Raw genomic sequence first — 14232 nt, 5'->3', positions numbered from 1 at the left:
GTCTCCCTCTCCAAGGCTAAAAGGTGCACTTGGTTAAGAGCTAGGGGTACTAACCAAAAGGTTGGCAGCTCAAATCCAGCAGCTGTTCCTTGGAAACCCTATGGAGCACTTCTACTCTGTCCTATTGGGTCACCATCAGTCAGAATCGACTCGACGGCACACAACATCAACAACATACTCTGATTGGGCACAGTCCTGGGCCAGGGTGCAAGGCCTGGCAAGAAGACCCTGGACTGGATTTCAGCCCCCTCAGCCCACTCAACCTGGTGTCCTTGAGCATAAACACCCTGTACAACTGTATACTGCAGCCCATAATCCTCATCTCTTTTTTAGTCTACCCTCTCTTCCTCTGCAACCCTGTTGATGTTCTTGGATTCCAACTATAATAACCTAAATGTCTTATTACCTAAGCTCTAGACATCTTTTCGTCTACCTTCTGGGCTTCTCTTCCTGGGTGTCCTGTGGGCACCTGACAGGGCCCAAACTGGATTGATTATCTACATGGACTCATGTTTTCAAACACACCCACTTTTCTGTATTCCCTTTCTTGGTTAATAACACCACCATCCATCCTCTCATTCAACTGAAAATGCTCAAGATTATCTGTGCCTCTTCTCCTTCTAGAATTTAAGGCTTTCATTTGCTCCCAAGTGCACTAGTGGCAGAGCCTTCTACCTCGTTTCCCTATCTCCAGAATCTCTCGCCTCCAAGTCACCTTCCCCACTGCCACCAGGTTTTTTTCTTTACATCGATCAGAGCACATTGCTCCTCTAATTAAAAACATATTTTGGCTTCTAATTACCCGTAGGATAAAGTCCAGGTGCCCAAGCATGGCATATAAAACCTTTCAAATCCTGGCCCAAACCTACCTTTCCAGTCCTACATCTTGCCGCTGCTCCAAACATGTTCATTGCTCTTAACTATGTCAGGCTATGATGCAGCTTCTTAACCACGATTTTGCTGCGTGCTTTAATGTCTCTGTGCCTTTGGTGGTGCCTCCAGTGCACTTCTGCCTCTTTGCCTTATAAAATCCCATGTACTCTTCAAGGTGATACTTACTTGTCATCCCTCAGGAAGTTTTTTCAGGCGCCTCTGATGCTCCTCATTGATTTTACAGCACTAGTGGCATGATAGTATAGATCGTCTAAAAGTTGTTTTGCATCTCTTTCTCACTATTTTGTGAGTTTCTTAAGGGTGGGATTAAGCTTTGCTAGCCTCTATATCAGCAGCTTGCCCAGTGCCTAGTGTATGGTAGATATTGAATAACACTTTTATGAATTGGAGTCCCTGAGTAGAGCAAGTGGTTAAGCTCTCCACTACCATTTGAATGGTTGGCAGTTTGAACCCACTCAGAGCCACCTTGAAGATAGGCCTGGAGATTTGTTTCCAAAAGGTCATAGCCTTGAAAATGCTATGGAGCACAGTTCTACTCTGTAGACATGGGGTCACCGTGAGCCAGAATTGAGTGGACAGCAACAAACTATACATGCGTTGAATTGGGCAGCATGCTTGAACATTATTTTGTGGAAGGGCCAATGATTTATTTTAACATAACTGTTCATGCTACTCCTTTTCTTCAGTGGTTAAGAGCTCACAGTTCAAATATACTAGCTGCTTCTTGGAAACCTTACGGGGTAGTTCTACTTTGTCCTACAGGGTCACTATGAGTCGGAATCGATTTGATGGCAGCGGATTTGTTGTTTTTTTCTTTTTTAATTGGAGATAGTTGCTATTGTTGTATCCTCAAACTTTAGCTAGGTCTCTTTAGGGACACGACTGATTTGTCAAATGACTAACTGGCATCTGAGTGTGGATTTTTCCAGATATCAGAGTTCTTTAGAACCAATGATGATTTTCAATTTAGGACCTAAATTCTAGCTCCCACAAAAGACTCTCGCTGTTCTAAGTAGCACAGTCAGGGTTTTTGGTGTTAAAGCACATAGGTTTGTGGTTATCACCTCTGTGTTTATCACCAAGGGTTGAGATTTCAGGGCATGAAAAACAATGCAAAAGGGTTTCACAATCTCAAAATTTAGGAAACTGTGGTTATCTTCAAAGCCTGGAGAGGGCATCATTTATAAGTTTTGTAGAGGGCCCGAGGCCTCTGTCATTCCCCTTATGCATATGCTGGGCTAGCTAGGAGGCACTCAAGAACTCCATGAAGCCCAGAATGGCTAGTTTTCTTGAAATGTTATTGTTGTTATTTGTTGCAGATTCAGCTCCAACTCATGGCTACTTCATTTAGAATAGAATGAAATGTTGCCAGATCCTGTGCCATCTTCACAATGGTTGGTATGCTTAAGCCCATTTTTTCAGCCATTGTGTATTTTGAGGGCCTTCTGACAACCTAAGGGGCTCATCTTCCTGAGCTATGTTGTTGATGTTGTTGTTAGTTGCCATCCTGTTGATTCTGACTCATGACAATCCCATATATGCAGAGGAGAACTGCTGCACAGGGTTTTCAAGGCTGTAACCTTTCAAAAGCAGATTGCCAGGCCATTCTTCAGAGGCACCTCCGAATGGGTTAGAACCGTTAAGAGTTCAGCTAGCAGTGGAGAACGTAACCGTTTGTGCTACCCAGGGACTTCAAGCACAATGTCTGGCAATATTCTATTGTGATCCATAGGGTTTTCAGTCACTAATTTTCAGAAGTAGATACCAGGTCTTCCTAGTCTGTCTCAGTCTGGAAGCTCCAATGAAACCTGTTCCCCATGGGTGATCCTGTTGGTATTTGACATACCTGTGGCATAAATTCCAGCATCACAGCAACACTCAAGCCACCATTACTACCACAAATTGAGATGTATATTTGTAGAACTATGGTAGTAGCTTGGGAGTAGGTGGTGGAGAGGCTGGTTCACATTTCTTCTCAAATACAAGAACTTGGTTCTGATTAAAAGACAAACAACAAGTTGCCATTGAAAATACAGTGATTGGTTAGCAACGGGTGCGCATAGGAAAAGCCTTTGGAAGCTTTTTTTGTGACTTGCCGACCCATCCAAAGCCTCCTATTTAGTTACGGGCCCCTTAGCTCCATCCCCGACACTAGAGTTTTCCTAATCTGGACCCAGCCTGGAACCCTTCGGCTCCCTCCCAGGAGCGAGGTCACAGCTGGCCGAGAGCGCTGGCGCCGCCAAGGCAGACAGTCGACAACACGGGACCACCCTGCAGGTCGTAGCCGGGGCACCAGCAGCCTCGAGTCAGGCCCTGCGCAAAGGCGCCAAACCCGCTCCGCGCCTCCCCGAGGCCGCCCCCATTGGCCCTCCCCGGGGCGGGGCTCGCCCCCGGGTGCTGACTCAGCAACGCGTGGGGGGAGTTTTGTCCCTCCGCGGACCCCGTTTCCGTCGGCCTCAGCCTGCCCGCCGCCCCTGGGCCGCTTTCCTCTTTCCGGCGTCGTGGGTGAGACAGGCAGCCCGGGCCGCCCAGGCAGCGCGCTGCAGTGCCGTCCCGGAGCTCGCCCGGACCCCGAAGGCTGCCGTTACCTCGCCGGGCACTGCGGCGCCATGAGCAGCGCGGGTGAGGCGCCGCGTTTCCCTGCCGGAGCTCTGCCGAGGTCGTCTCGGGGACTCCGCTCGGAGCGAGGCCGGGCAGCGGAGAAGGGCCGGGGCTGGAGCCGGGGACGGTGGCGGGGATGGAGCGGGGCCGGAGTGGCCTGGAGGGAGGCAGCCTCTGCTGCAGAAGTCCCTTCAGGATGCTCTTGAAGTTAGACCTTGAGTGGGGGAGCCCCAGGTAAACACTCCTCCTTGGCTCCTTTTTAGGTGTTATAATCCCGTTTGACTTTCCAGCAGGACTGAATTCGGAGAAGGTAGCCGCTCTGATTCAGAAACTGAATTCCGACCCTCAGTTCGTACTTGCCCAGAATGTCGGGACCACCCACGACCTGCTGGACATCTGTCTGAAGAGGGCAACGGTACACGGTGTTCAGCATGTATTCCAACACGCTGTGTCTCAGGAAGGCAAACCAGTCACCAACCAGAAGAGCTCAGGTGAGAGCATAAACTTGGGAGAACAGAGGGTTGTACTGAAAGAACTTGTAGTAAATTCCTAGAAGACAGACACAGGTATGGACAGGTCTAAGAACATTATCCCTGTCGCTTGTTTGGATGCTCTGTGGCGGGGCAGCACATTCAGTTTGAGCACTAAAGGACAAGTTCTTGGTCATCTGCTTGAGTGTTATCTATTATCCTGTCTTGAAGTTAAGTGATTGCAGCCTCTTGTCTTGCAGATATTTGCTTTTGGTCACAAACAGACCACAGGAAAATGTTCACATCCTAGAGGACTCCCTACATACAAAATTGCCCTGAAAAAAAAAAAAAGGGCCATATACAAATGTACGAAATTGGAAAGACACAGTGTAATTGCAGCAAAATGTTATTTTTCAATACAGTTCTTGGTTACAACTTAAGCTAACGTGCTAATGGACTCTGTTTTAACCCCCCTCCCCCATAGGCCAGGTTCTAATAGAGAAAAAAATTTCAGTTTTTACGCCTTACTGGTTAAGAGCTCCTGCTTTGCTTTGTACTACCTGGTGCCACTGTCAGAAAACCAGATACTGGGAAAGATTGTTCACTCAGGAACCTCAATAAGGAGGGCGGCCTCATAACCAAATTGTACCTAAAGGATTTTTTTAAGTCATTATCCATTTAAAAAATCACTTCCAGTTTATCTTTTGACAGAATGCAGACCAGTGCTTGCTTCAGGCCAGTCAAAACTCAAAATATGTACACTTAACATGAGTATGTTTTATTATATGTAAAATTATAACTCAGTAAAGTTGGTTTTTAAATTTTAAGGAAAAAAACCAAAACAAAACATGCCCTTGTAATAATTGTTTTGCTATAGTAGATGCATTTGGGGTGGTGTCGCATGTTGGGCTACAAATGACTCTGTAATGTCACAATGGTCGTGTGTAAGGTTACAGTGACGTCTTAGGGAAAATCCTTGAAGTATTAATCTAGAACGGGTCAGGCCTTGTACATTCCGTAGTGTCCCCTTTATGTACAAAAGAGGCAAACAGCACATGAGCTATGCAGTGTATTTTCATGCAGTTTTCAGATTAACAGTTCTTCCAGATTCCCTCTGCTGGATGGGAGAGAGGTGACATGTAGGTAAACCCAAGTAAAGGTGAACTACGCTAAGACAGGCCATTAGTGACTTTCAGAGAATATAGTCACTTTAAAAAAATTTGTTATGAAATCATTGTTAAGTTAGAATATTTGAAAAAGCCAACAAGGAAGTATTACCACCCAGAGATAACATTTTTCTATATATACATTAGGTCTTTATCCTGTGCGTGTGTGCACGTATATGTGCATACGCGCTTAAAATGGCTTGGTACTTTACACATTGTTAGGGAACCTCCCTACCTTTTTCACTTATCAGTATATGATGAACATATTTTCATCAGTAAAAAAGTTTTACCCAAATATAAGGTGAGGTTTTTCTTTCAGAAAAGAGTTACCCTGTATTTGAGGCATTACAAAGGCTCATAACAGTCACTCTCAGTTAATTTTTTTGAAACAAAGTACAGTTTGGCAAAGACATTATTCTGAAATGACCTTGATCTATGCTTGTTTGGATTCTTGATAGAATTGTTTGATAGAATTGGTTTTTAAAAAGGTAAACATTTTCAACACAGTATATTTCTAGGACATGAACTCACAAATGGAAATGTTGGATGTCATTGTAAAAAGGCCTTTTAAAGATCACTTAAATCAGTGCACTTGGAGGACAAATGAGGAATGTTCTTTTATCTTTGAGGCTTGGCATACAGTTTTCAGGGACAACATCATGCACAGATTCAAAACATTTCTGTGTTTCAGGCATACTAGATGGAAGAAGTAGATACACTCTTAAAAAAAAAAAACACTCTTAAGATGACTGAAAAGTGGATGTAATGATAGCAGAGGCACTGATGACAATAAGATGAATGTGACGAGTACAAACCAGGGTATTTAATTAAATGTGAAAATGGAAAAAACGGTGTTTCTAAATTTATTATTTTAACATGATTTTTAAAATGTGTGTGCTTTTAAATTGCTATTTCACCTATGTCTTTAAATGTTCACATAATCCAAAACCAAAACCAAACCCATTGCCGTTGAGTTGATTCCGACTCACAGTGACCCTATGGGACAGAGTACAACTGCCCCACAGGGTTTCCAAGGTTGTAATCTTTCTGGAAACAGACTGCCAGTTTCTTCCACAGAGCTACAGGTGTGTTTGAGCCACTGACCTTTCGATTAGCAATTGAGTGCTTAACCACTGCACCACCAGGGCTCCTCTACATAATCCATTTAGCCAAAATCATCCTTCTTTTGGCTAGTCCCTGGGAGAATGGGGGATTGAGTTATATTAGGGTCATCTTATGTTTAAACACGTATATTCTAGATTAAAAGGTAGAGACTTTTTAAAGCTTTTGCTGTGTGTTGCTGGAGACCTCATGGCACAGTGATTAAGAGCTCAGCTGTTAACTGAAAAGTTGGCGCATCGAATCCAACAGCCGCTGCTTGGAGAGCCTACGGGGGCAGTTCTGCTCTGTCCGGTAGGGTCGCTAAGAGTCAGAATCAACTCGACAGCAACAGGTTTGGTTTTGGTTTTATGTATCGCCAGATTGCCCTCAGATGTTTTGTACCTATTTAGATCCCTGTCCCCTATCCTGAGTATAACAATGCTTATTTCCCCAAATCCAGTATTGGGTTTTGTTGATTTAAAAAAAAAAAAAAAAAAGATGTTTTGCCATTTCCGGGTGTCTTATGATGAACTTTAAAAAATGATTTTTTGCCATTTGTATCTCTTCTGGCCATTGAATGATCTATTAATGATCCCTGCTCATGTTTCTCTAGCAGTGTTTCTTTTTTCTAACGTGATTTTCTTGGGTGATTTGTAATGTGATTATTTGTGTGATACGTAGAGATTTTTTTTTTCTAATATGTTAAGGATATTAAGCCTTTGCATGTATATTGAGGATAGTAATTACTACCTTTCTTGATTTTTATTTTTTTTAATCTTCCTGCTCTTTTTGATTTAGTCTTAGATTGTCCAAGATCTTATCGCAGGTTCAGTGTTGGGAAATACACTGGGAGAAATATAATCTATGTGAACACAACTCATCTTCATTTCTTGGTTTGCTTTCTTGTTTCAGGGCGATGCTGGATCTTTTCCTGTCTGAACGTTATGAGACTTCCATTCATGAAAAAATTAAATATTGAAGAATTTGAGTTTAGTCAATCATATCTATTTTTCTGGGACAAGGTATGGGACTGATCTTTCAAGTTTCTTTTTGTTTCAATACCAACCTTGGCAGGGACTGCCTCTTCATTTCTTGCTTCTTCAGTTGTAATTTGTTCTTCCGTTATAGATGGAATACCATTTATTCTGATTTCCAAAATATCAAAAGTTGACTTTTTCCAAAGGCAGGACTGCTTTTGGTTGATACTTGGCTACTTTTTGCAATGAAGTAGTAGGTGTACTGACTTTACTCTGCTGCTTACTTGTTTTTTTGTTTTCAGTAATTTCCTTTTCTAGTATGTTTTTTTTTTAGTATGTTTAGGTTATTTGTTTTTTGAGGATCTAATTCCTCTTCTCTAGGTAGTACTTGTCTGAAAAATAGTGAATTATTTTATTCTATTTTTTAATCTTTATACTAAGTGTCCAGTAAATGTTTATTGTTTGAAGACTCAAGTATCATATTTTATTTCAAAACAAAGCAGTGTTTTGTTCTGAATAAACCATTGGAATATATACACAGATATAAGAAGAAATTCAAGTATTCTCATGAAACCAGAAAAATATTTAAATTTCAAATTTGGTTAAAGAATACCTATTGTGTCCATGATAGTTCCAAGACTCTTGTTTTGTTGATATTACCAATTAAGCTATTGACTCTCTTTTCTTCTAATTTTATTTGACTTCCCTTATTCTAGGTTGAACGGTGTTATTTCTTCTTAAATGCGTTTGTGGACACAGCCCAGAAAAAGGAGCCTGAGGATGGGAGGCTGGTGCAGTATTTGCTTATGAATCCTGCAAATGATGGTGGACAGTGGGATATGCTTGTCAATATTGTTGGTAAGAGCCTTTCTCTAAAGGAACTGAAGCTCAGCATGATCAAGCAAGGCTGTGTAGTTCGGTGTAAGCCATTTCATTTGTGGTTATGTACAGAGTAGTGTTGGTTTCCCAGAAGGAGAACCTTTATCTCAACCCTGTTTTCACCCTCACTTTCAACTGTAAAGTATCTTTCTTACATCTGGGGTAGGCAGATAGGTATTGTGAAGTTGCATTGGAGAGGAAAAGGTAGCATTAAGTAGACCTAACTTTCCATGGAAAAACCTATTGCTTATCCATTGATGTACTTCCTGAGAAGTGCATTGAAACTGCAACTGTCTAAAAATATCCTCATTCAAAAAAGGGTCTTCTTTTGGGGAAAACTCATCATGCTGAGCATTTTACGAAGTATAACAGATAAAAAGAACAGAATTAATTCTAAGATGGATAAATACACCCACTCCTCACTTATTGACAAGGTTGGGTTCCAAAGACCATGTTTTTATGTGAAAATGAGCATTACATGAAAATGGAGGAGGACTGCATCATTACATAACTGCCAGATCGCATCGTTACATAACTGCCAAACCACTGAGAATCATGGCCTAGCCAAGTTGACACAACACCTTAACCATCACACCTCAGCCTTCATTACTGCCAGGTGTATGTTAATGCACAAAATAGTCGGATAGTAGATTTTTTACTGTCGTCAGAATCGTGACATGCCAGATAACGAGGTAGTTGATAAGTGAGGAGAAGTTGTACACAGATTAAGTAACCTGTTTAATAACGTGAAGCTTAAATTTTTAAATTTTCTGAATTAGACCAATAAAATGTGGCCTTTTTTTTTTTTTTTTTTTTTTAAGCAATAGGTACTTTTGTCCGGGTTTCTTATGCTGGAGTGTATCTGAGCCTTCACTGAACACTACAGTTTTTTTTTTTTTCTTTTAGAAAAATATGGTGTTGTTCCCAAGAAGTGTTTTCCTGAGTCTTACACAACAGAGTCAACCAGAAGAATGAATGAGATTCTGAATCACAAGGTATAGCCTGCAGAGCAGAGTGGGGCTGAGTTCCATGTGCTCACCATCTTTACATGTATCTGACTTTCAAAAGGGGTTCCCGGGCCTTTCATTGTACACAGCTTGTATACCAGATAGCAACTAATGTTGACGTCTGTTAATAGTAACATAGCTGGTACATATTAACTTTCAAAATAATTGAGATTGGGGATTTTTTTTTTTTTTCATCTTCCATTTAATACCTAGTGATTTTCATGTTTTCTAATGAGTACTTGGGAAAGAAAGTTCCAGTATAGTATAATATGCTCAATTAATGTAGGCCACAAGCATTTTTTTTTTTACAAGCATACTGGGTGCCGTGTCTCTCACTCAGTTCTTGTGGAGGTGGGCTGGAACAGTTTTATGTGCTAATAAAACTGAAAGGAATTGTTTGTGAGACTTCCTTAAAGAGCATGCTGAATGTCCTAGGCAGAAAAGAGACTTCTCCAGACCACATTTACATGTATCCACTCTTTGAAGTTTTGATGTAATCACTGCACTGCGTTTTTAGTTCTTCAGTTATCTTAATGAATCATTCTTCTCTACATAACTCATTCTCCCGAGGAGGAATATAAATCCTGTAGAGTTGTCACTCTACCAGTCAGATACCCTTTTTGCGAGCTAGAATTTTGCCAGAAGTTGCTGTCCTGATCTCTGAGGCAAAAATTGAATTTGTCGACTCCAGGAGAAAGATTACATTTTTTAAAATAAGCTATAGATTTGTTTCCTCAGCCTTAGAATTAGGTTATTTCCACCCAGGAGACTCGGGGGATTCTTATCCGAAGGCTAAAAGATCATTAAAGTACAGCATTGGGTTCCATTTTGAGTGGAGGCAAGATCCTTCTTAGCACTGTAGATGAGACTCATTTTTATTTTAGACTTTGCTTATCCTTCAAAATTAAAAGCAACAAAGATGAAAACAATCACTGGGGGTTGGCATAGTTATGTGGCAGAGAAAGAAGTGGACAACTAATAAAGATCTAAATAAAAACCTCCTAGAGTGACTTCGTGGCATTGTTATCTTAATGAAGTCTCCTGTTTTCTCTAAGGGCAAGAGGCATGGAAAACCAAGTCGCTGTTGAATCGTTTCTGACTCATAATAACCCCACAGATGTCAAAGTAGAACTGTGCTCCTTAGGGTTTTCAATGGCTGGTGTTTTTTTTTTTTTTGGAAGTAGATGGCCAGGCTTTTCTTTCAGGGTGCCACCAAGTGAACTTATACTTTCAACCTTTCCATTAGCAACCAAGCTTGTTAGCGTTTTGCACCACTCATGGACTCCAGGCCTTACGGAATCAGCTGTTTTTCCCATACCCAAGCATGTATTGTCACAAAGCGTACTCTAAGTCGCACCACGATGCCTGCTTGTTCAGGAACAGTTCCATCTAGTGCTCTTGGGATAATCCATGTCTTTTCCACTCATGAGAAGTGTTTGCATCTATGCATTTAAGTGGACTGGTTGGGGAAAAACACATTTGCTTTTATGAACTTTGCCCTGGGTCCTGACTTAGGTATACTTCAAAATAGAACTAGCATTAGCCTCTTAGTCTCATTTACAGTTGAACTCGGGTAATATTTGAGTGCTAAATAAATTTCTGTCATAGATGAGAGAATTCTGTATACGACTACGGAACCTGGTACACAGTGGAGCAACCAAAGGAGAAATCTCAGCTGTACAAGACGTCATGATGGAGGAGGTAATAATTATTTGGGTTTTTGTGACTTCTAAAGAACTCTCAGAATATTCCCATATATTAAACTGCTTGGGAAGCATAGTCATTGCAATAAATGAATTGAATTACTTATTTTACAGCTGAAAAGAACTGAGATATAAACTGACTTTTCCTTTTAGTGTGAAACTTATACTTAGGCCTTCTATTTCCCAGTTTAATGATCTGTATGCATGCAGTCCCCGGGTTACAAATGTCCAACTTACGGACAACTCATACTTAAAAACAGACTGCCATAAAGCCTATTGTATTAAAAATTTGAGTTAAATACAATGATTTATAGTTAACAAATGCATGCATTATTTTGTGACACTCGTGAAAACATTGCATAGTTTGGAATTGCTGCTTAAGTGTTTTATATGCATAGAAAGGTGTCAAATATATACTACATACTAAGACAAACATTTGATTAACTGACCCTAAGTAAGAACCGTATGTACCTATTCCAGCTTACCTACAAATTTGACTCAAAGACAGACTTAGGAATGGATCTTGTTCCTAACCCGGGGACTGCCTGTAATTCATTTGTTCATTTATTCATTTCATAAATATTGAATACCCTGTATGAGTTTGGCACTGGGGATAGAAAGGTGAGGAAAAATATAGTTTGTACTGTCAAGAAGCTCACCCTCTTGGGGAAAAGAAACACATAAATAATTACATAAATTTATGCTAGAGAAGTGAAAAAAAATTAGGGAACATAGAGGAGGGAGTGACTAATTCATGTCCTCAAGGCCTCACAGGGATGATATCTGAACCAGCATCTGAAAGAGCAGTAGGAATTCACCAGGTAGCTAATAGGGGAACTGTATATAGTAGCATAAATACAGGTGGAGCCTGCAGAAAACAGTGTTGCTGAAGCATGTGTTTTATGAAGTAGCAAATTAAGCTAGAAAAGCAGAGCTGTGAGGATCTCAGGTAGATGCCAGAACTTTTTGGCTTTATTCGATACCTATTGGTGGTTTTATCTGTTAAGTTAATGTATGCAAGAGCATTTTGAAAAACTTAAAGCATTAAATAAATATAAGGTGATATTATTTATTATCAAAGCAATGAAGAGTCTCCAGAACCCAGAATGAATCTGCATAAAACTGAAATTGCTTTGAGAAAAGAGCAAACATTTCCCTTTATCAACCAGTGGGCCCGTTAGCAGGAACCGTTCAGCTAGTAGCCTCTTTTCAAGATGGTTTGTGTGTAATTAAAATGGCCTAATTTTTTTCATTGCAGTGGAAAACACTGACACGTCACTATGTTTTCCTTTAAATTCTTGAGAGGCAGTATAGTGGAATAGTTGAGAATGTGGGCTCTGGAGGCAGACTGTCTGAGTTCTAATCTTCTCATTACTTAACAGCCATGTGTCCTCAGACAAGTTCCTTAAACTCTCAAGTCTTGGTTTGTTCATGTGTGACATGTTTAGCCCAATGCTTGACACCTAGCCATTGCATAAGTATTTGTTGAGTGGATGAATACAGTAGTTTCATTTTACCAAATACATTTAAAGAATCCCATATTTACCCTTTCTTTACTTCTTAAGGAGCCCAGGTAGTACAATGGTTAAGCATTGGGCTGCTAACCAAAAAGTCGGGAGTTCATTTTTTTTTTTTTTTTAACTTTTATTGAGCTTCAAGTGAACGTTTACAAATCAAGTCAGACTGTCACATATAAGTTTATATACACCTTACTCCATGCTCCCACTTGCTCTCCCCCTAATGAGTCAGCCCTTCCCATCTCTCCTTTTGTGACAATTTTGCCAGCTTCCAACTCTCTCTATCCTCCCATCCCCCCTCCAGACAGGAGATGCCAACACAGTCTCAAGTGACCACTTGGTATAATTAGCTCACTCTTCATCAGCATCTCTCACCCACCCACTGTCCAGTCCCTTTCATGTCTGATGAGTTGTCTTCGGGGATGGTTCCTGTCCTGTGCCAACAGAAGGTTTGGGGACCATGACCTCTGGGATTCCTCTAGTCTCAGTCAGACCATTAAGTATGGTCTGTTTATGCGAATTTGGGGTCTGCATCCCACTGATCTCCTGCTCCCTCAAGGGTTCTCTGTTGTGCTCCCTGTCAGGGCAGTCGTCGGTTGTAGCCGGGCACCAACTAGTTCTTCTGGTCTCGGGATGATGTAGGTCTCTGGTTCATGTGGCTCTTTCTGTCTCTTGGGCTCTTAGTTATCGTGTGACCTTGGTGTTCTTCATTCTCCTTTGCTCCAGGTGGGTTGAGACCAATTGACGCATCTTAGATGGCCGCTTGTTAGCATTTAAGACCCCAGACGCAACATTTCAAAGTGGGATGCACAATGTTTTCATAATAGAATTATTTTGCCAATTGCAAAAAGTCGGGAGTTCAAATCCAGCGGCCACTGCTTGGAAACCCTGTAGGGCAGTTCTGCTCTGTCCTGTGGGGTCCTATGAGTCAGAATCGACATGATGACTACGAGTTTTTTTTTTTTTGGGGGGGGGTGGTTTACTTCTTAAACACTTCTACTGAAGAATGGTGTCTTAGTGTAGTAGAAAAAACAGGCTTTGGAGCCAGATAGATATGGGTTTGAATTCTGGCCCTACCATTTAACAGTTCTGTAATATTGGAAAAATAGCTTGATCTGAGATTCAGTTTGGAATTTAAAATATATTCCTCATTGGATTTTTGTGAGGCTCGAATAAAAAATTAAATTAAGAATGCCAGTTATAGTGCCTGGCACCTAGCAGGAGTTCAGTAAATATTAGTTCTCTTCCCTTCCTGTTTTGTAATGATCTCACTTGCTGAGATCATATTTTGCCTTCATTTATCATTAGATAGGGTGTAGTTGGGATGAAGATTCTGTAAACAGTTACAGAAAAGGATCCTGGCATAAGCATCCTGTTGGCCTTTGAGGCTTGCCTTCGTGATCTGTGGATTAATGATGTATCTTAAATCCACATCCTGACCTTGGGATTGGTAGAGGATGGTAAGAGACTGATAAGAATTAGGGCTGGAATACTTCATATGTCTTTCCTCCCCTAACCCCACCTGGGAGAAATAGAGCATCACTTTACTAAGTCCTGAGTCAGGATGTTTTATAGAATCATTTACTTAACAACTTTTCCTAAACTGTTGACTGTAGAGTCTGTGTGGTAGGTTTACAGGTTTTTACAGCCGCCTGTACGACTCCTATTTATTGAACCTGGCTCTTTGGTAATGAAGAGTCTAGCTTTGGTTTTAAAACCACAAAGTAGTACCTGTGATTCGCCTAGCCTTATGGGCAAGTTAAAATGGTGGCTTAAATCAATAGCCATGAAACTTAGATAGCTTTGAAGGAAATGTGTTTATGCTAAAGGCATTCTTTCTGAGGAAAGAGAAGTGCAGGTTGCTTGGTAAAATGACATACAGGGCAGACCTGGAAATGCAGTGATTTTCAGTGTTTC

The 14232-nt window shown here is 41.0% G+C and overlaps 1 protein-coding gene across 2 annotated transcripts in view; it reads left to right on the top strand.

Annotated features, from left to right (window-relative positions):
- Positions 1-3384: 3384 nt before the first annotated feature.
- Positions 3385-14232, top strand: part of BLMH (bleomycin hydrolase) — a 46709-nt gene continuing 35861 nt past the window's right edge. The window contains exons 1-6 of one of the 2 annotated variants that reach the window (XM_064271496.1): positions 3385-3516; positions 3789-3986; positions 7145-7254; positions 7926-8067; positions 8995-9083; positions 10704-10796. In XM_064271496.1, coding sequence (XP_064127566.1) covers positions 3504-3516; positions 3789-3986; positions 7145-7254; positions 7926-8067; positions 8995-9083; positions 10704-10796 — 645 coding nt within the window. In that variant the 5' untranslated portion in view covers positions 3385-3503. Of the gene's footprint in view, positions 3517-3785; positions 3987-7144; positions 7255-7925; positions 8068-8994; positions 9084-10703; positions 10797-14232 lie in introns of both variants that reach the window. The other variant, XM_064271495.1, reaches the window with a different exon arrangement.

This window comes from Loxodonta africana, chromosome 18 (genome assembly GCF_030014295.1).
Source record: "Loxodonta africana isolate mLoxAfr1 chromosome 18, mLoxAfr1.hap2, whole genome shotgun sequence".
In the NCBI taxonomy this organism is placed as follows: Eukaryota; Metazoa; Chordata; class Mammalia; order Proboscidea; family Elephantidae; genus Loxodonta; species Loxodonta africana.
Note: the sequence above shows the minus strand (reverse complement) of the source record. Positions and strands in the feature narration are given on the sequence as shown.